This window comes from Mytilus edulis, chromosome 4, assembly GCF_963676685.1.
Source record: "Mytilus edulis chromosome 4, xbMytEdul2.2, whole genome shotgun sequence".
NCBI classification, from domain to species: Eukaryota; Metazoa; Mollusca; class Bivalvia; order Mytilida; family Mytilidae; genus Mytilus; species Mytilus edulis.
In genome coordinates, this window is record NC_092347.1 from 687,233 (window position 1) to 709,976 (window position 22,744).

Consider the following 22,744-nt stretch of genomic DNA (forward strand, 5'->3'; position numbering starts at 1 on the left):
CTGAATGTGGTGACCCGCAACATTGACAACAATACGACTGTGGAATAACCTTAATGTGGTGACACGCAACATTGACAACAATACGACTGTGTAATAACCTTGATGTGGTGACACGCAACATTTGACAACAATACGACTGTGGAATAACCTTAATGTGGTGACACGCAACATTTGACAATAATACGACTGTGGAATAACCTTAATGTGGTGACACACAACATTTGACAACAATACGACTGTGGAATAACCTTAATGTGGTGACACGCAACATTGACAACAATACGACTGTGGAATAACCTTAATGTGGTGACACGCAACATTGACAACAATACGACTGTGGAATAACCTTAATGTGGTGACAGTGACTCTTTAGGTAAATTTAAAACCGAACTAAATTAATTCAAAAGCCCAAGTACCAAAACATTATGACTTTGGCGCAAACTCAATATTATTTTGACACAACTTAGGTGCTCAGCTTCTTTTTTGAATTATGATCCTAACAGAGTCAACATTATTTCAGATCCGTCATGTACATTGTAGTTGTGGTACTAAGTGCGAAGATTCACGTAACTTCTTTTTTTTTGTCCTAATTATTCGAATATAAGAACCAAATTATTTAATAATTTACATTGGTTGCCAGATAACTCTCTACTAAATTTGAACATCTTAACCTCCGGCGATACGTCTTTAACTAATGTTGAAAATGAAAGAACTGTAAAGAATGTATATGAATTTATTAAAGAGTCTAAGAGGTTTCTAATTGTGTAATATAGCACATTATAAAGTGCAAATACATGCATATTGTGTATAACCATACACATCATTCCACACCATCTCTTCACAGTTCAAATATTTTTTATGTATTGTTTGTATGCATGCTTTATAAATATTCTATTGTTATAAATTGTTATGGGAGAAGACTATATAAGTTTGAATAACTTGTGTCTCATCCCTTTTGCACATTTAAGCAAATAAAATATGTACACCATGACACTACCACTAGTGGTTTCCCGTATACAAATACATTGTCGACGCCGCCGACGCCGATAACAACATACTACCACTAGGGGTTCCCCGTATACAAATACATTGTCGACGCCGCCGACGCCGATAACAACACACTACCACTAGTGGTTCCCCGTATGCAAATACATTGTCGACGCCGCCGACGCCGATAACAACATACTACCACTAGGGGTTCCCGTATACAAATACATTGTCGACGCCGCCGACGCCGATAACAACATACTACCACTAGTGGTTTCCCGTATACAAATACATTGTCGACGCCGCCGACGCCAATAACAACACACTACCACTAGGGGTTCCCTGTATACACATACATTGTCGACGCCGCCGACGCCGATAACAACATACTACCACTAGTGGTTCCCCGTATACACATACATTGTCGACGCCGCCGACGCCGATAACAACATACTACCACTAGGGGTTCCCCGTATACAAATACATTGTCGACGCCGCCGACGCCGATTACAAAATACTACCACTAGGGGTTCCCCATATACACATACATTGTCGACGCCGCCGACGTCGATAACGACATCAATGAATCGCTTTTTGACTCTGTCAAAGCTAGACAAAATTAATGAACAAAACGGGCAGAATAAGTGTAAAAAAATGAAGAAAGGAGACTTATAGGAAAGAACAAATTAAAAACGAACAAAGACAAATTGGATACTAATATATAAAGAAAAACTCAAAGTAAACAACATTACTTACTTCTTTTATATACATAACAGGAAAGTAAAAGTAGTTTATATTCTTTGTTTGGCTGAAATAAAAGAAAGAACTTTTATATAATTTGCATACTTAGTCTAGCGGACCAAACATTACCAATACAAAAGTAACATTTTAATTTAACACATCCAGGTAGGGTAATTTCGATTTTTAGATAAACCAGTGTTAGTATAATAAACTCTTTGACAAACGAATCCAACACGTTTAAGGAATGACTGTAATATTTTTTCTGTCTATGAAGAAATAACATAAAAAATTTGGTGCACACTGAATAACGCGCGTAGCGGGTTATTTAACAGTGTGCACCACATTTTTAATGTTATTTCGAATAGACAGAAAATATAACAGTCATTTGTTATAATTTAATTCTAAATTTCATTTTAAAACGTAGAAAACAATGAAAAAACGTTGATGACGTCACGGTCACATGACTAAATTATGTCTATGGGCTGATAACAAAAGAACGTCAGCCAATCAGAAGACGCGTTACATCCAAAATTATATGAATCTTTTCAGTTGTATACGTTTTTTAGTAAACACAAATGGAAATCTACAACATTATGAGTTGATGTAGATAAATCTGATATACATAGATTATTGTATTCTTTGTTGATATATGTACATATATTAAGATTGCATGCTTACCTGATATACATAGATTTTTCTACAAACATGTTGATCTGAATTGTTCTCTGAGTTCTAACTAAATTTCCTATCAACTAAAAAATAGAACATAATATTTTGACGTTCAGAATGATTCAAACAGTCCAACAACAAAAATAAATCTTAAATATCGTGTTTACTTTCACCCTCTTTTTTATGTATGAGAAGTGGGTGTTATATAGATTTTACCGGTACCAGACCGATGATTGCGTATGAGAAGTGCGTGTAACATACATACTTTACCGGTAACAGATCGATGGTTATGTATGAGACGTGCGTGTTACATAGAGCCTTTACCGGTAACAGATCATTGGTTATATATAAGTGCGTGTTACATAGAGAATTTACCGGTACCAGATCGGTCGTTATGTATGAGAAGTGCGTGTAACATTGAGACGTTACCATGACCATGACCAGACCGATGATAACGTTTAACATAGATACTTTACCGGTACCAGACTGGAGATTACGTATGAGAAGTTCGTTTTACATGAAGCCTTTACCGGTACCAGATCAATGATTATAATTGAGAAGTGCGAGTTACAAAGAATCTTCACCGGTACCAGACCGATAATTACGTATGAGAAGTGGTTGTAACTAAGAGATTTTAACGGTACCAGACCGATGATAACGTATGAGGAGTGCGCGTTTCATGAAGACTTTACCGGTACCAGATCAATGATTATAATTGAGAAGTGCGAGTTACAAAGAATCTTTACCGGTACCAAACCGATGATTACTTTTAATAAATGCGTGTTACAAAGAAACTTAACCGGTACCAGACCGATGATTACGTATGAGGAGTGTGCGTTCTATGAAGACTTTATCGGTACTAGATCGATAATAACATATGAGAAGTGCAGTGAAATGAAGACTTTAACAGGACTAGGTCAATGATTATGTATGAGAAGTGCGTGTTACAAATAGACTTTTCCGATACAAGACTGATAATTACGTATGAGAGATGCTTATTACAAAGAGACTTAACCGGTACCAGATCGATGGTTACATGTATGTATAAGAAGTGCGTGTTACATGAACGTTTTACCGGTATCAGACTGATAATAACGTGTGAGAAGTGCGCTTTGCATGAAGAATTGACCGGTACCAAATCGATGGTTATGTATGAGAAGTGTGTATTACGAAAAGACTTAACTGGTACCAGATCGATGGTTACATGTATGTATAAGAAGTGCGTGTTACATGAAGACTTAACCGGTATGAGACTGATAATTACGTATGAGAAGTGCGCTTTGCATGAAGAATTTACCGGTACCAGATCAATGGTTATGTATGAGAACTGCGTGTTACCTAGAGACTTTACCGGTACCAGATCGATTGTTATGTATAAGGAGTGCATGGTACATAGAGTCTGGACCTTACCGGTACCAGATCGATGGCTATGTATGAGGAGACCTTACTGGTACCAGATCTATGGCTACGTATGAGAAGTGCATGGTACATAGAGATCTTACAGGTACCAGATCGATGGCTATGTATAAGGAGTGCATGGTTCATAGAGACCTTACCGGTACCAGATCGATGTAAGTTTCATGCAGATCTTTGTTGGGTCGAATGCCGTCAAAGGAATCTATAACAGACTGGTCAGCTCCTAAAAAGTGTGGCTGTGATATTATGACTGGGGTACCTGTAAAGACAGTTAAAAATCTTTGGCGAAATACGTTATTAGATAGGTTTTACTATGTGATAAGAAATGTTAAGCACTATCTGATTATATGCTACAGTATTATCTAGGTTATTTCAGTCGGAAGAAAACATATATGAAAGACAGCAGAGCTTACTTAACACCGAATTATATACCCAAGACTTGGTACAGACAGCAGTGCAAACTTACCAACGGATAATTGGCCCCAGACTTGGTAAAAACAGCAGAGCTAACTAACCACCGAAAAACAGGCACCAGACTTGAAACAGACATTAGCACTTACTAACCACCTACAGGTTCCAAGACTTGGGACAGACAGTAGTGATATCTAACCATCGTAATACAGGCCCCAGACTTGGGACAGGCAGTAGTGCTATCTAACCACCGCAATACAGGCCCCAGCCTTGGGACAGATAGTAGTGCTATCTTACCACCGTAACACAGGCCCAAGACATTGGACAGACAGTAGCGCTATCTAACCTCGTGCACCGTTATACAGGCCCAAGACTTGGGACAGACAATAGTGCTATGTAAAAACTGTAATACAAGTCACAGACTTGTGACAGATAGAAGTGCTACCTAACCACCGTAATACAGACCCCAGACTTTTGACAGACAGTAATGTTATCTAACCACCGTAATACAAGCCCCAGACTTGGGACAGATAGTAGTGCTATCTAACCACCGTAATACAGGCCCCATACTTGGAACAGATAGTAGTGCTATCTAACCACCGTAATACAGGCCCCAAACTTGGAACAGACAGTAGCGCTTACTAACTACCGTAATACAGGATCCAGACTTGGGACAGACAGTAGTGCTATTTAACCACCGTAATACAGGCCCCAGACTTGGGACAGATAGTAGTGCTATCTAACCACAGTAATACAGGCCCCAGACATGGGACAGATATAATCCTTACTAACCACCGTAATACAGGCCTCAGACTTGGGACAGACAGTAGTGCTATCTAACCATCGTAATACAGGACCTAGACTTGGAACAGACAGTAGCGCTTACTAACTATCGTAATACAGGCCCCAGACTTTGGACAGACAGTGGTGATATTTAACCACCGTAATACAGGCCCCAGACTTGGAACAGATAGTAGTGCTATCTAACCACCGTAATACAGGCCCCATACATGGGACAGACAGTAGAGCGTAGTAACCACCGTAATACAGGCCCCAGACTTAGGCCCCAAACTTGAGACAGACAGTAGTGCTATTTAACCGTCGTAATACATGCCCCAGACTTGGGACAGATAGTAGTGCTACCTCACCACCGTAATACAGGTTAGTTTGCGCTGCTGTCTGTCCCAAGTCTGGGGCCTGTATTACGGTGGTTAGTAAGCGCTACTGTCTGTCCCCAGTTTGGGGCCTGTATTACGGTGGTTAGATAGCACTACTGTCCCGGACATGGGACAGACAGTAGCGCTTACTAACCACCGTAATACAGGCCCCAGATTTGGGACAGACAGTAGTGCTATTTTACCACTGTAATACAGGCCCCAGACTTGGGACAGACAGTAGTGCTATTTAACCACCGTAATACAGACCCAAGACTTGGGACAGTCATTATATATATATATATAATTAGTGCTATCTACCCAGCGTAATACAGGCCCCAAACTTGAGACAGACAGTAGTGCTATCTAACCACCGTAATACAGGCCCCAGACTTGTGACAAATAGTAGTGCTATCTAACCACCGTAATACAGGCCCAAGACTTGGGATAGACATTTGTGCTATTTTACCACTGTAATACAGGCCCCAGACTTGGGACCGTCAGTAGTGCTATCTAACCAGCGTAATACAGGCCCCAAACTTGAGACAGACAGTAGTGCTATCTAAACACCGTAATACAGGACCAGGCTTGGGACAGACAGTAGTGCTATCTAACCACCGTAATACAGGCCCCAGACTTGTCACATATAGTAGTGCTATCTTACCACCGTAATACAGACCCAAGACTTGGGACAGACATTAGTGCTATTTAACTACCGTAATACAGGCCCCAGACTTCGGACAGACAGTAGCGCTTACTAACCACCGTAATACAAGCCCCAGACTTGAGACAGACTGTAGTGCTATTTAACCATCGTAATGAAATACCCAAACTTGGGACATACATGTATAGTAGTGCTATCTAACAATCGTAATACAGGCCCCAGACTTGGGACAGACAGTAGTGCTATTTAACCACCGTAATACAGGCCCCAGACCTCGGACAGACAGTAGCACCAGGGGCGTAGCTAGGTATTCTGTCAACTGTAGGCACCAATCGGCAGGGGGTCTGGGGTGGCTCAAGGCCTCAAGTAGGTCCAGAGCAGAGCCCTGGTAGGGGGTTGAGGGGGTCCAAGCCCCCCGACGGAAAACGGTTTTCAGCATTTTAGCTGCAAAATTTTATGTACAAAAGTATTAAATTTACTGTTTTTTTTATAATCATGATAATTATAATAAACATGATGAAAAGTTTGAAAAATTATGAATAATTCACTATAACATCTGATTGGTGAATTAGATAACGCGCAGTACAATCGGAAATATGAAGAAAAAAATATTTACAATATGCATTTCCTAACTGTAGATAAGCGTATCCCTTTAATTAAGCAGTACACCCTGTTTGGTATTTTCATATCTATACCGTTCTGATTGATATAGGTATAGGAAGATGTGGTGTGAGTGCCAATCAGACAACTCTCTATCCAAATAACAATTTATAAAAGTAAACCATTATAGTTCAATGTACAGCCTTCAACACGGAGCCTTGGCTCACGCCGAACAACAAGCTATATGTACGATTGTGACGATCCTTCATTAAAAAAATAGGCGCGTAAACACTGATATTACTATATAATAAAAACTATCCTTTTAGCTAGACAAAAACCATCAATCTTTTGATTCTTAAACCTTCACCCTAGCCACACATACACACATAGTCGATGCCTAATGCAAAAGTTCTGTTCTGTTCATACTATCGTAACAAAATTCAAGAAATTCGTATTGCTTTATATCCTCTACTGTTAAATTCCTACCTGCTTAGGAATTTGAATAATTGTGGTCATTGCACGCAGATCTGAGAGTACTCAAAATTTATACTGGAAGCTAGTTGATTGATTGATTTTTAAACATCCAGTGTCAAATATTTATGCAAGTTCAGGACAAAAAAAATTATTACAATAAATACAACAAGGAGCTAGGTCCTGTAATAGGTGCCGTCCAGGACGAAGGTCTGGAAATTTGAAAATGCCATGAATTGTCAGGCATAGATTGCCTTAGCTGTATTTGGCAAAACTTTTAGGAATTTTGGTTCTCAATGCTCTTCAACTTCGTACTTTTTTTGGCCTTTTTAACTTTTTTGGATTCGAGCGTCACTGATGAGTCTTGTAGACGAAACGCGCGTCTGGCGTATATACTAAATTTAGTCCTGGTATCTATGATGAGTTTATTTGGAAAATGAGGGACTATTGGATAGGAGCAGAAATTTCGCCTTTCAGTAGCCAACTACGAACTCCTCAAAGAGTGGCATTCTCTCTACAATTAGGCATCGGATTTAATGTCCCCATTCTGACCAGACGTGACTGCGTATTTATACATCCTGTACAGACAAACGGACGACCAACATTGGCAAGTCCGGTGAAGACAAAGCGGAAAACTAGTTGAACACTAACAACAACTTATTAAAAAAATCATGTTTCTAAGTTGAGGTTCATTCAAGTTTTTGTTGATAGAAGTGAAATGATCTGAACCAAAGTTCTAGTTTATAGTTTCTATATAAGGTAAAATCCAATATTTTATTCACTAAGAACGAGAGACTGGCGTTCATCTACAGATAACGTTGTTTATTATTTTTTTTTTGATAAAAAAAAAAGAAATGTGAAAAAATTATGTGTAGGCACGTGCCTAAAGTGCCTAACGGCAGCTACGCCCCTGAGCACTAACCAACCGCCTAATTACAAGCCTCCGATTTGAGACAGATAGTGAGTTGATGTTGCGGTCGGGGAGGCTGGGAGGGGGAACATTTTTTGAGCGTCCAATCCTTTCTCTTTAGATTTTTCTCATACTACTTACCGGTATTGGATTAATGTATCAAGTTTTATTTAGATATGGAAACTAACCTTTGCGACATTCTGTGTTATTAATTAGACCTGATGGTAAACATTTATTTCGTGGTGTACAAAACCCCGCGTTCTCTGGGTTGGTTTTAATACTAGCGAATACGTCATCCTTCATAATAAATCGAGAATAACGAACTCCTTTGAATTCTCCCTTCTTTTCGAATGAAATCATATATGACCTGTAATTATAATAGAATTATATAATAGCGCTTTGCTTATGATAACATTATTATTTCTGCGCCTACTCCGTGAGTATGTCCCGTAACAAGTAGGTGTTGGTTAAAGGTTCATGTAGTTAACCGCGTGCGCCAATCCATGTATATTTCTCTCGTAACAAGTTTAAGGTTCGTTTAGTACAAACGCTCATTTTAATGATTACTTTTTGTCGAGACTGCGACATTTGTATCTCAAAAGCGAGAGAATGCAATCATTGATCAGTGGCTGTGTCGGCGTCGGCAGCGTCAACATTTAGATTCAGTCTGCGGTTAAAGGTTTTTTTTTAGACATTAATAACTTTATCAAACCTCTATGGAATTTTAAGAAATTTGGTTAGAAGCTTGTTTATGACCAAAATATAGTATCTAGTCTAGAGCAATATTTTGAAATTGTTTATTTCTATTTTTTCGTATTTTACTTGTAAATAGACTAGGTGTTTTTATAAATATAGTGCATTCAGATTCCTTCTGAGGTTAAAGTTTCGCAATCATCAATAACTTTGTCAAATCTTCATGGAATATTTTAAAAAATTTCAGTTTTTTTTTCTAATAGATAGACTTAAGTTTTTACAGTTTACATTTACAGACAGTATGGGTTAAACATTTGTTGACATGATAACTTTCTAATTCATCGTCGGATTGCTTTGAAACTTGAACAGATGAAAATTTTCAATACCAAGAATCAGTATTTAAAGAAAAAAAATAACTACTGACAAATGGACTCATTTATTAAGTCAACATTACACTTTTAGATTGACAGCAGCAATATCAGGAAAGACACTGGGGTTCCGCAGAACCCCTTACGATTTTTTTCAAAATGTATGCCTAATGGGAATGCCGATTTATGATACGTGCTTCACGGAACATATACATACAAAATCAGAACAGTTTCAGGATATATATATGTTTTTCTTCTAAAAAAGGAAATGTGATAAAGCTATCTGAATAAATATTCCTCTAACAACATAAACAATGACAAATATAAGATATAAGAGATGATATAGAAACAGTATATTATGCTTCCATACTATCTTAAAAGAAATACACGTTAACATTTACCTGCAAATTTGAGGGTAAAATAGATAAAGCTGGTCGGTGTCTTTGATATGTGGATGGAATATATTGCCATCTACAAGATATAATGTTTATCTAGCAATTAACAAAATATAACATTTATAAAAGTCTTTGATTTTCATAAAATCTATTTATAATTTAACAAGAACACTTTGTTTCAAGGAATTGTGGATTAATTGTTGCTTACATAATGTCCACTTGCAAATTTCAGAATTGATGTTACAAATAAAGTGGATATCTTGTCAGCTCTACTGAAACAATCAGAAAATATATTGTCAATAATAATATGGGTATCTGTTTTTTTTTTTAACTTAAACAACCAGAAAACATATTGTTAAAAATTATATTGGTATCTAGTTGGCTCTTACAGAAATGGTCAGATTCATGTTGTTGTGTACTAGTACCTTATGGCTTCAAATAGGAAAAGTCGGATAGAGTTGTATGCCGTATTCCTTTAAATGGGAAAAGTCGTATAAATTTGTTTTTTTTACGTACTTTCCTTTGATCTTACTGGCTTATAATTTTCTTTCTCAGCACAGTAAAGCGACATGAAAAATAATCTCTAGATATTAAGGGCGAACGTGTCGTTGTCAATGAAATTAACAACATCGTCATTGGTAAAATATCGAAAAGACGTAAAAAGTTGCATGACTGATTGCTTCCTAAGCGAAAAGTCGTATAAAGTTATATGTCTTATTTGTGCATCAATTTGTCCCAGTACATCTAAAGACAACAATGATTTTAAAGCTTCACCAGATTTGTTTCCGGGTTTGTTTAATAGAAACTGTCACGAGGATACAAACAAATTTACGTAAAATTATAATCATTCGCGAAAGTTCTGATTTAAGACTTTTAAAAGTAAATATATCTTGATTAAACTGATACAATATGTAGGTTACATTAGAAAAACTTGTCTTAATAATAGATTATTTGGCGTCTTATTACTTGTTCAAATATATCATTTCTAATCATTCCTACTTGTAATGCATGAGAGGATATATGAGGTTGTCAAGTCGTCGCTACGATTTCTTTTTACATTGTTGTTCTAATCAAGCGTACGTTAAAATTACCTTATAATGCGTGTTACCACAAGTTAATTTCCTTCGTAATGCACATTCCTCTTTCATTATTATAAATTACTCACCCGTCCCGTTTATCATGTTACAAGTATCAGATGACCAAAATGTTAGTTTACTGCAAGAGCACGTGAAACATGATTACTAACAACATTAATTTTAATCAGATTTCTAAAATATATACAAAGCGAAAACGGGAAAAGTTCGTATCCATTCTTTTCTAAAACATATTACACGACGTGACAGTAGGGTGCGCTCGGTTGGCGTGTTCTGAACAGGTCCCGTCTGTTCTAAATCCAGACGTCAATCGAACGAATTGGAACCGGATGTATCTCACTGCTGTTAATTAACTTGACATGAGGAACAAACTCGGCATATCGAAAACTCGGATCATAATAAACTCGGCCTGCTAGTATTTATGTATATATATATGTTAATATATAAAGCAAGAGTGTACACGCTGAAATGTCTCGCCTTCTTTACTAATCATTGATATTATGTTGATAGTCCTAAATAAAAAGCTTTATTACAACTGTCTCATAAACTTAACATTTACCAAGATAACTAAACATTATCCAATGAACCATGAAAATAATGTCAAGGTCAATTGAACCATGCCAGACAGACATTATAACAATTCTTCCATACAACAAATATAGTTGACCTATCGCTTATAATGTAAGAAAAACAGACCAAACACAAAAACTTAACATTGAGCAAAGAACCGTGAAAATGAGGTCAAGGTCAAATAAAACCTATGCAACTGACATATAGATCATAAAACATTTCCATACACCAAATATAGTTGACCTATGGCATATAGTATAAGATAAATAGACCAAAACTCAAAAACTTAACTTTGACCACTGAACCATGAAAATGAGGTTAAGGTCAGACATGTAACACTTTACAATCTTTCCATACAACAAATATAGTAGACCTATTGCATAAAGTATGAGAAAAACAGACCAAAACACAAAAACTTAACTATAACCACTGAACCATGAAAATGAGGTCAAGGTCAGATGACACCTGCCAGTTAAACATGTACACCTTACAGTCCTTCTATACACCGAATATACTAGACCTATTGCTTATAGTATCTGAGATATGGACTTGACCACCAAAACTTAACCTTGTTCACTGATCTATGAAAAGAGGTCGAGGTCAAGTAAACACTGTCTGACGGGCATGAGGACCTTGCAAGGTACGCACATACCAAATATAGTTATCTTATTACTTATAATCAGAGAGAATTTAACATTACAAAAATCTGAACTTTTTTTTCAAGTGGTCACTGAACCATGAAAATGAGGTCAAGGACATTGGACATGTGACTGACGGAAGCTTTGTAACATGAGGCATCTATATACAAAGTATGAAGCATCCAGGTCTTCCACTATCTAAAATATAAAGCTTTTAGAAGTTAGCCAACGCCGCCACCGCCGGATCACTATCCCTATGTCGAGCTTTCTGCAACAAAAGTTGCAGGCTCGACAAAAAATGAGGTGAACAAGTCAGCATTGTAGATTGAGTTTCTTGTTGTTTTCGTTCAATCTTTAATTTTATTTTACTAAATTTATAACAATATAGAAAAAAAAAGAAATAATAATAAAAAATTATAATTTCGAGTGACAAGACATACGTAGGCTGAATCTTTTGGCCTTTCCGAAAAGAACATTATATTTTTTAGTGTCCAAATAAAAAAGACTGACTTCAAAGTTGTCATGATTATCATTAATAAGATAGAAACATCAGACGGCCACTGTGAAGTGTTATTCTTACAGAAAAAGAGAGTTTTTATTGCATATTTCCCTAAAAATAATGCTTATATGATGAAGTACGTTGAAATACATTTAACTAATGATTTGTATAGTCGTAGTATACAAATTCTTGATTGAACAAATTATTAATTTGCAGTTTTTATTTCATGGAAAGCTAAAGATTATTGTATCTTTATCTTATAGTTCCCTTCTCCGCCATTTTGAATTCTGTCTGCATCTACTATTTTTTTCGGAACACTTGGAACTCGTTCAGAACACAGTTCTGTCTCGTTTATTGAACTTCCTGTTGATTCCGTGCATTCCGATCGTCTGGAACTCGCCAACCGAGCGCAAACTATTATTAGTGAATGTTTTCATGTTCGCACTTTTCGCTTTTTTGGAAAACTTTTTGACTTCCCATATTTGAACTGCAATATTCTTGAAATGATATAAATCTGGTTGAAACTATACTTTGTCATTTTAAATTATTTTGGAATCGCTAGTATATATTTTTTTTAATTTTATTTTTCTATTTATTGAAGTTTCCTTTGTTATATCAAGGCCATATTCTCTAGCCAAAGGTTAAGATCGAGTTCATCAAAGATATAATAGTATATCCTTACCTCTTTCCATCCCACTGCGTAAATTGCGAGATTTTGTCTAGGTTATCTTCACCGGTATATACTGTGTAGTTGTTGGCTATAGAATTGTTCAGCTGCAATTAATTTTTAAAATAAATTCAAAATTCAGCCTGAAATTTTATTTGTAAGACATCGAACATGCAAATGACATAGGTGAAACACAACTTGTAAATATTTCAAAGTGTCATATTGAAATCATATGTGATAAGGAAAAGGCTCGTATTTTTTTTATTAAGGTAGTTTGGAACAGGATACATTTTTGCATTTTAATGCCAAATTTATGCGCATTATGTTTTCTGGTCTGTGGGTCCGTTCGTCCGTCCGTCCGTCTATCCGTTCGTTCGTCTGTTCGTCTGTCCGTTCGTTCGTTCGCCTGTTCGTCCGTCCGTTCATTCGTTCGTCCCGCTTTAGGTTAAAGTTTTTAGTCGAGGTAGTTTTTGATGAAGTTGAAGTCCAATCAACTTGAAACTTAGTACACATGTTCCTTATATCAGATATGATCTTTCTAATTTTAATGCCAAATTAGACATTTTCCCCCATTTTCACGGTCCATTGAACATAGAAAATGATAGTGCGGATGGGGCATCCGTGTAGTATGGACACATTCTTGTTCTGTAATATATTAACATAATATTTGTTGACCATCCATTCAGATTTACGTATACAATCGGTTTGCCTTACTAAGCCGCTATGTTATGTGTTGACCCTCCCTTCAGATGTACGTATACAATAGTACTGCCTTACCCATCCGCTATGTTATATCTTGACCCTCCATTTGGATTAACGTTTACAATCGGTTTGCCTTACTCATCCGCTATGTTATATGTTGTCCCTCCCTTCAGATGTACGCATACAATCGGTTTGCCTTACTCATCCGCTATGTTATGTGTTGACCCTCCCTTCGGATGTACGTATACAATAGGACTGCCTTACCAATCCGTTATGTTATATGTTGACCCTACGAGGCGCCGAATTGGACTCTTGTGGTTTTGTACAAAATTCAATTCTGTCATAACAAAATCATTTTTGTCTTACAAAACTATGTGCTACAGACTTGTTTTGTGAGAACTTCAATTTTGTGATGACAAAATTCATTTGTGTAGACAAAATTCATTTTTGTCATGACAAAATTCATTTTTGTAGACAAAATTCATATTTGTCATGACAAAAGTCAATTTTGTCTAAAAGGTATGCAAATATGTTTCAAATATAAACATATTTGCATACAAAATTGACTTTTGTTACCTGATATGGAAATTAAATCACAAAAGTCAATTGTGTGAGGTAAGATTCAATTTTGTGAGACAAAATTAACTTTTGTGAGAGAAAATTGACTTTTGTGAGACAAAATTGACTTTTGTGAGACAAAATTGACTTTTGTGAGACAAAATTGACTTTTGTGAGACAAAATTGAGACAAAAGTCAATTTTGTTAATTTTGTTGAGACGAAAGTCAATTCTGTCAATTTTGTTGAGACAAAAATCAATTTTGTTAAGACAAAAGTCAATTTTGTTGAGACAAAAGTCAATTTTGTTAATTTTGTTGAGACAAAGGTCAATTTTGTTAATTTTGTTGAGACAAAAGTCAATTTTGTTAATTTTGTTGAGACAAAAGTCAATTTTGTCAATTTTGTTGAGACAAAAGTCAATTTTGTGACGACAAAATTCATTTTTGTGACGACAAAATTCAATTTTGAAACAACAAAATTGACTTATATGTGACAAAATTGACTTTCGTGAGACAAAAATCAATTTTGTTGAGACAAAATTCAATTTTGTCAATTTTGTTGAGACAAAAGTCAATTTTGTCAATTTTGTTGAGACAAAAGTCAATTTTGTCAATTTTGTTGAGACAAAATTCAATTTTGTCAATTTTGTTGAGACAAAAGTCAATTTTGTCAATTTTGTTGAGACAAAATTCATTTTTGTCAATTTTGTGTAACAAAAGTCGATTTTGTATGCAAATTAGTTCACAGAAACCAAACTAAACTAATTTGAATACAAAATTGACTTTTGTCGCCCAATTTTCAAATTAGGTAACAAAATTCAAGTCTGTGTAACAAAAATGAATTTTGTCATGACAAAAGTGACTTTTGTCCGCTGATAGATAATTTTGTATGACAAAATTTTAAATTTGTAGTATGATACAAATTTTGTTAAACTGAACTTATTTTTGTTGAACAAAAGTCACTTTTGTCTGTACAAAATTGAATTTTGAGTACAAAACCACAAGAGTCCCATTCGGCGCCCCGTAGACCCTCCCTTTGGATTAACGTATACAATCGGTTTGCCTTACTCATCCGCTATGTTATGTGATGACCCTCCCTTCGGATGTACGTATACAATCGGTTTGCCTTACTCATCCGCTATGTTATATGTTGACCCTCCCTTTGGATTAACGTATACAATCGGTTTGCCTTACTTATCCGATATGTTATATGTTGACCCTCCCTTTGGATTAACGTATACAATCGGTTTACCTTACTTATCCGCTATGTTATATGTTGACCCTCCATTTGCATGAACGTATACAATCGGTTTGCCTTACTCATCCGCTATGTTATATGTTGTCCCTCCCTTTGGATTAACGTATACAATCGGTTTGCCTTACTCATCCGCTATGTTATATGTTGTCCCTCCCTTTGGATTAACGTATACAATCGGTTTGCCTTACTCATCCGCTATATTATGTGTTGACCCTCCATTTGGATTAACGTATACAATCGGTTTGCCTTACTCATTCGCTATGTTATATGTTGTCCCTCCCTTTTGATTAACGTATACTCGGTTTGCCTTACTCATCCGATATGTTATATGTTGACCCGCCCTTTGGATTAACGTATACAATCGGTTTGCCTTAATCATCCGCTTTGTTATGTGTTGTCCCTCCCTTCAGATGTACGCATACAATCGGTTTGCCTTACTCATCCGCTATGTTATATGTTGACCCTCCATTTGGATTAACGTATACAATCGGTTTGCCTTACTCATTCGCTATGTTATATGTTGTCCCTCCCTTTTGATTAACGTATACAATCGGTTTGCCTTACTCATCCGATATGTTATATGTTGACCCGCCCTTTGGATTAACGTATACCATCGGTTTGCCTTAATCATCCGCTTTGTTATGTGTTGTCCCTCCCTTCAGATGTACGCATACAATCGGTTTGCCTTACTCATCCGCTATGTTATATGTTGTCCCTTCCTTTGGATTAACGTATACAATCGGTTTGCCTTACTCATCCGCTTTGTTATGTGTTGACCCTCCCTTTGGATTATATTACCGTATACAATCGGTTTGCCTTACCCATTCGCTCTGTTATGTGTTGACCCTCCCTTTGGATTAACGTATACAATCGGTTTGCCTTACTTATCCGATATGTTATATGTTGACCCTCCCTTTGGATTAACGTATACAATCGGTTTGCCTTACTCATCCGCTATGTTATGTGTTGACCCTCCTTTTGGATTAACGTATACAATCGGTTTGCCTTACTCATCCGCTATGTTATGTGTTGACCCTCCCTTTGGAATAACGTTTACAATCGATTTGCCTTACTCATCCGCTATGTTATGTGTTGATCCTCACATCGGATGTACGTATACAATAGGACTGCCTTACCCATTCGGTATGTTATATGTTGTCCCTCCCTTCAGATGTACGTATACAATCTGTTTGCCTTACTCGTCCGCTATGTTATATGTTGACCCTCCCTTTGGATTAAGGTATACAATCGGTTTACCTTACTTATCCGCTATGTTATGTGTTGACCCTCCCTTCGGATGTACGTATACAATAGGACTGCCTTACCCATTCGGTATGTTATATGTTGTCCCTCCCTTCAGATGTACGTATACAATCGGTATGCCTTACTCATCCGCTATGTTATATGTTGACCTTCCCTTTGGATTAACGTATACAATCGGTTTGCCTTACTCATCCGCTATGTTATATGTTGTCCCTCCCTTCAGATGTACGTATACAATCGATTTGCCTTACTCATCCGCTATGTTATGTGTTGACCCTCCCTTCGGATGTACGTATACAATAGGACTGCCTAACCCATTCGGTATGTTATATGTTGTCCCTCCCTTCAGATGTACGTATACAATCGGTTTGCCTTACTCATCCGCTATGTTATATGTTGACCTTCCCTTTGGATTAACGTATACAATCGGTTTGCCTTACTCATCCGCTATGTTATGTGTTGTCCCTCCCTTCAGATGTACGTATACAATCGATTTGCCTTACTCATCCGCTATGTTATATGTTGTCCCTCCCTCCAGATGTACGTATACAATCGGTTTGTCTTACTCATCCGCTATGTTATATGTTGTCCCTCCCTTTGGATTAACGTATACAATCGGTTTGACTTACTCATCCGCTATGTTATATGTTGTCCCTCCCTTCAGATGTACGTATACAATCGGTTTGCCTTACTCATCCGCTATGTTATGTGTTGACCCTCCCTTTGGATGTACGTATACAATCGGTTTGCCTTACTTATCCGCGATGTTATGTGTTGACCCTCCCTTTGGATTAACGTATACAATCGGTTTGCCTTACTTATCCGATATGTTATATGTTGACCCTCCCTTTGGATTAACGTATACAATCGGATTACCTTACTTATCCGCTATGTTATATGTTGACCCTCAATTTGCATTAACGTATACAATCGGTTTGCCTTACTCATCCGCTATGTTATATGTTGTCCCTCCCTTTGGATTAACGTATACAATCGGTTTGCCTTACTCATCCGCTATGTTATATGTTGTCCCTCCCTTTGGATTAACGTATACAATCGGTTTGCCTTACTCATCTGCTATATTATGTGTTGACCCTCCCTTCGGATGTACGTATACAATCGGTTTGCCTTACTTATCCGCTATGTTATATGTTGACCCTCCATTTGGATTAACGTATACAATCCGTTTGCCTTACTTATCCGCTATGTTATATGTTGACCCTCCATTTGGATTAACGTATACAATCGGTTTGCCTTACTCATTCGCTATGTTATATGTTGTCCCTCCCTTTTGATTAACGTATACAATCGGTTTGCCTTACTCATCCGATATGTTATATGTTGACCCGCCCTTTGGATTAACGTATACAATCGGTTTGCCTTAATCATCCGCTTTGTTATGTGTTGTCCCTCCCTTCAGATGTACGCATACAATCGGTTTGCCTTACTCATACGCTATGTTATATGTTGTCCCTTCCTTTGGATTAACGTATACAATCGGTTTGCCTTACTCATCCGCTTTGTTATGTGTTGACCCTCCCTTTGGATTATATTACCGTATACAATCGGTTTGCCTTACCCATTCGCTATGTTATGTGTTGACCCTCCCTTTGGATTAACGTATACAATCGGTTTGCCTTACTTATCCGATATGTTATATGTTGACCCTCCCTTTGGATTAACGTATACAATCGGTTTGCCTTACTCATCCGCTATGTTATGTGTTGACCCTCCTTTTGGATTAACGCATACAATCGGTTTGCCTTACTCATCCGCTATGTTATGTGTTGACCCTCCCTTTGGAATAACGTTTACAATCGATTTGCCTTACTCATCCGCTGTGTTATGTGTTGATCCTCACATCGGATGATCGTATACAATAGGACTGCCTTACCCATTCGGTATGTTATATGTTGTCCCTCCCTTCAGATGTACGTATACAATCGGTTTGCCTTACTCGTCCGCTATGTTATATGTTGACCCTCAGTTTGGATTAACGTATACAATCGGTTTACCTTACTTATCCGCTATGTTATGTGTTGACCCTCCCTTCGGATGTACGTATACAATAGGACTGCCTTACCCATTCGGTATGTTATATGTTGTCCCTCCCTTCAGATGTACGTATACAATCGGTTTGCCTTACTCATCCGCTATGTTATATGTTGACCTTCCCTTTGGATTAACGTATACAATCGGTTTGCCTTACTCATCCGCTATGTTATGTGTTGTCCCTCCCTTCAGATGTACGTATACAATCGATTTGCCTTACTCATCCGCTATGTTATGTGTTGACCCTCCCTTCGGATGTACGTATACAATAGGACTGCCTTACCCATTCGGTATGTTATATGTTGTCCCTCCCTTCAGATGTACGTATACAATCGGTTTGCCTTACTCATCCGCTATGTTATATGTTGACCTTCCCTTTGGATTAACGTATACAATCGGTTTGCCTTACTCATCCGCTATGTTATGTGTTGTCCCTCCCTTCAGATGTACGTATACAATCGATTTGCCTTACTCATCCGCTATGTTATATGTTGTCCCTCCCTTCAGATGTACGTATACGGTTTGTCTTACTCATCCGCTATGTTATATGTTGTCCCTCCCTTTGGATTAACGTATACAATCGGTTTGCCTTACTCATCCGCTATGTTATATGTTGTCCCTCCCTTCAGATGTACGTATACAATCGGTTTGCCTTACTCATCCGCTATGTTATGTGTTGACCCTCCCTTTGGATGTACGTATACAATCGGTTTGCCTTACTTATCCGCTATGTTATGTGTTGACCCTCCCTTTGGATTAACGTATACAATCGGTTTGCCTTACTTATCCGATATGTTATATGTTGACCCTCCCTTTGGATTAACGTATACAATCGGTTTACCTTACTTATCCGCTATGTTATATGTTGACCCTCCATTTGCATTAACGTATACAATCGGTTTGCCTTACTCATCCGCTATGTTATATGTTGTCCCTCCCTTTGGATTAACGTATACAATCGGTTTGCCTTACTCATCCGCTATGTTATATGTTGTCCCTCCCTTTGGATTAACGTATACAATCGGTTTGCCTTACTCATCCGCTATATTATGTGTTGACCCTCCCTTCGGATGTACGTATACAATCGGTTTGCCTTACTTATCCGCTATGTTATATGTTGACCCTCCATTTGGATTAACGTATACAATCGGTTTGCCTTACTTATCCGCTATGTTATATGTTGACCCTCCATTTGGATTAACGTATACAATCGGTTTGCCTTACTCATTCGCTATGTTATATGTTGACCCTCCATTTGGATTAACGTATACAATCGGTTTGCCTTACTTATCCGCTATGTTATATGTTGACCCTCCCTTCGGATGTACGTATACATTCGGTTTGCCTTACTTATCCGCTATGTTATATGTTGACCCTCCATTTGGATTAACGTATACAATCGGTTTGCCTTTCTCATTCGCTATGTTATATGTTGACCCTCCATTTGGATTAACGTATACAATCGGTTTGCCTTACTCATTCGCTATGTTATGTGTTGACCCTCCCTTTGGATTAACGTATACAATCGGTTTGCCTTACTTATCCGCTATGTTATATGTTGACCCTCCATTTGGATTAACGTATACAATCGGTTTGCCTTACTCATCCGCTATGTTATATGTTGTCCCTCCTTTTGGATTAACGTATAAAATCGGTTTGCCTTACTCATTCGCTATGTTATGTGTTGACCCTCCCTTTGGATTAACGTATACAATCGGTTTGCCTTACTTATCCGCTATGTTATATGTTGACCCTCCATTTGGATTAACGTATACAATCAGTTTGCCTTACTCATCCGCTATGTTATATGTTGACCCTCCATTTGGATTAACGTATACAATCGGTTTGCCTTACTCATTCGCTATGTTATGTGTTGACCCTCCCTTTGGATTAACGTATACAATCGGTTTGCCTTACTTATCCGCTATGTTATATGTTGACCCTCCATTTGGATTAACGTATACAATCGGTTTGCCTTACTCATTCGCTATGTTATGTGTTGACCCTCCCTTTGGATTAACGTATACAATCGGTTTGCCTTACTCATTCGCTATGTTATATGTTGACCCTCCCTTTGGATTAACGTATACAATCGGTTTGCCTTACTCATCCGCTATGTTATATGTTGACCCTCCATTTGGATTAACGTATACAATCGGTTTGCCTTACTCATTCGCTATGTTATATGTTGTCCCTCCCTTTTGATTAACGTATACAATCGGTTTGCCTTACTCATCCGATATGTTATATGTTGACCCGCCCTTTGAATTAACGTATACAATCGGTTTGCCTAAATCATCCGCTTTGTTATGTGTTGTCCCTCCCTTCAGATGTACGCATACAATCGGTTTGCCTTACTCATCCGCTATGTTATATGTTGTCCCTTCCTTTGGATTAACGTATACAATCGGTTTGCCTTACTCATCCGCTTTGTTATGTGTTGACCCTCCCTTTGGATTATATTACCGTATACAATCGGTTTGCCTTACCCATTCGCTATGTTATGTGTTGACCCTCCCTTTGGATTAACGTATACAATCGGTTTGCCTTACTTATCCGATATGTTATATGTTGACCCTCCCTTTGGATTAACGTATGCAATCGGTTTGCCTTACTCATCGACTATGTTATGTGTTGACCCTCCTTTTGGATTAACGTATACAATCGGTTTGCCTTACTCATCCGCTATGTTATGTGTTGACCCTCCCTTTGGAATAACGTTTACAATCGATTTGCCTTACTCATCCGCTATGTTATGTGTTGATCCTCACATCGGATGTACGTATACAATAGGACTGCCTTACCCATTCGGTATGTTATATGTTGTCCCTCCCTTCAGATGTACGTATACAATCGGTTTGCCTTACTCGTCCGCTATGTTATATGTTGACCCTCCCTTTGGATTAACGTATACTATCGGTTTACCTTACTTATCCGCTATGTTATGTGTTGACCCTCCCTTCGGATGTACGTATACAATAGGACTGCCTTACCCATTCGGTATGTTATATGTTGTCCCTCCCTTCAGATGTACGTATACAATCGGTTTGCCTTACTCATCCGCTATGTTATATGTTGACCTTCCCTTTGGATTAACGTATACAATCGGTTTGCCTTACTCATCCGCTATGTTATGTGTTGTCCCTCCCTTTGGATTATATTACCGTATACAATCGGTTTGCCTTACCCATTCGCTATGTTATGTGTTGACCCTCCCTTTGGATTAACGTATACAATCGGTTTGCCTTACTTATCCGATATGTTATATGTTGACCCTCCCTTTGGATTAACGTATACAATCGGTTTGCCTTACTCATCCGCTATGTTATGTGTTGACCCTCCTTTTGGATTAACGTATACAATCGGTTTGCCTTACTCATCCGCTATGTTATGTGTTGACCCTCCCTTTGGAATAACGTTTACAATCGATTTGCCTTACTCATCCGCTATGTTATGTGTTGATCCTCACATCGGATGTACGTATACAATAGGACTGCCTTACCCATTCGGTATGTTATATGTTGTCCCTCCCTTCAGATGTACGTATACAATCGGTTTGCCTTACTCGTCCGCTATGTTATATGTTGACCCTCCCTTTGGATTAACGTATACAATCGGTTTACCTTACTTATCCGCTATGTTATGTGTTGACCCTCCCTTCGGATGTACGTATACAATAGGACTGCCTTACCCATTCGGTATGTTATATGTTGTCCCTCCCTTCAGATGTACGTATACAATCGGTTTGCCTTACTCATCCGCTATGTTATATGTTGACCTTCCCTTTGGATTAACGTATACAATCGGTTTGCCTTACTTATCCGCTATGTTATGTGTTGTCCCTCCCTTCGGATGTACGTATACAATAGGACTGCCTTACTCATCCGCTATGTTATGTGTTGTCCCTCCCTTCAGATGTACGTATACAATCGATTTGCCTTACTCATCCGCTATGTTATGTGTT

General features: G+C 37.8%; 1 protein-coding gene across 3 annotated transcripts in view; it reads right to left on the reverse strand.

Moving 5' to 3' along the window:
* LOC139518710 (lysosome membrane protein 2-like) overlaps positions 1-22,744 on the reverse strand; it is a 42,867-nt gene that overhangs the window by 7,075 nt on the left and 13,048 nt on the right. For 2 of the 3 annotated variants that reach the window (XM_071310182.1, XM_071310183.1), the window contains exons 5-11: positions 12,963-13,054; positions 10,645-10,694; positions 9,486-9,555; positions 8,212-8,390; positions 3,954-4,072; positions 2,407-2,480; positions 1,744-1,795 (exon numbers count right to left, since the gene is read on the reverse strand). In XM_071310182.1, the coding sequence (XP_071166283.1) occupies positions 1,744-1,795; positions 2,407-2,480; positions 3,954-4,072; positions 8,212-8,390; positions 9,486-9,555; positions 10,645-10,694; positions 12,963-13,054 (636 nt within the window). The remainder of the gene's footprint in view (positions 1-1,743; positions 1,796-2,406; positions 2,481-3,953; positions 4,073-8,211; positions 8,391-9,485; positions 9,556-10,644; positions 10,695-12,962; positions 13,055-22,744) is intronic. The other variant, XM_071310184.1, reaches the window with a different exon arrangement.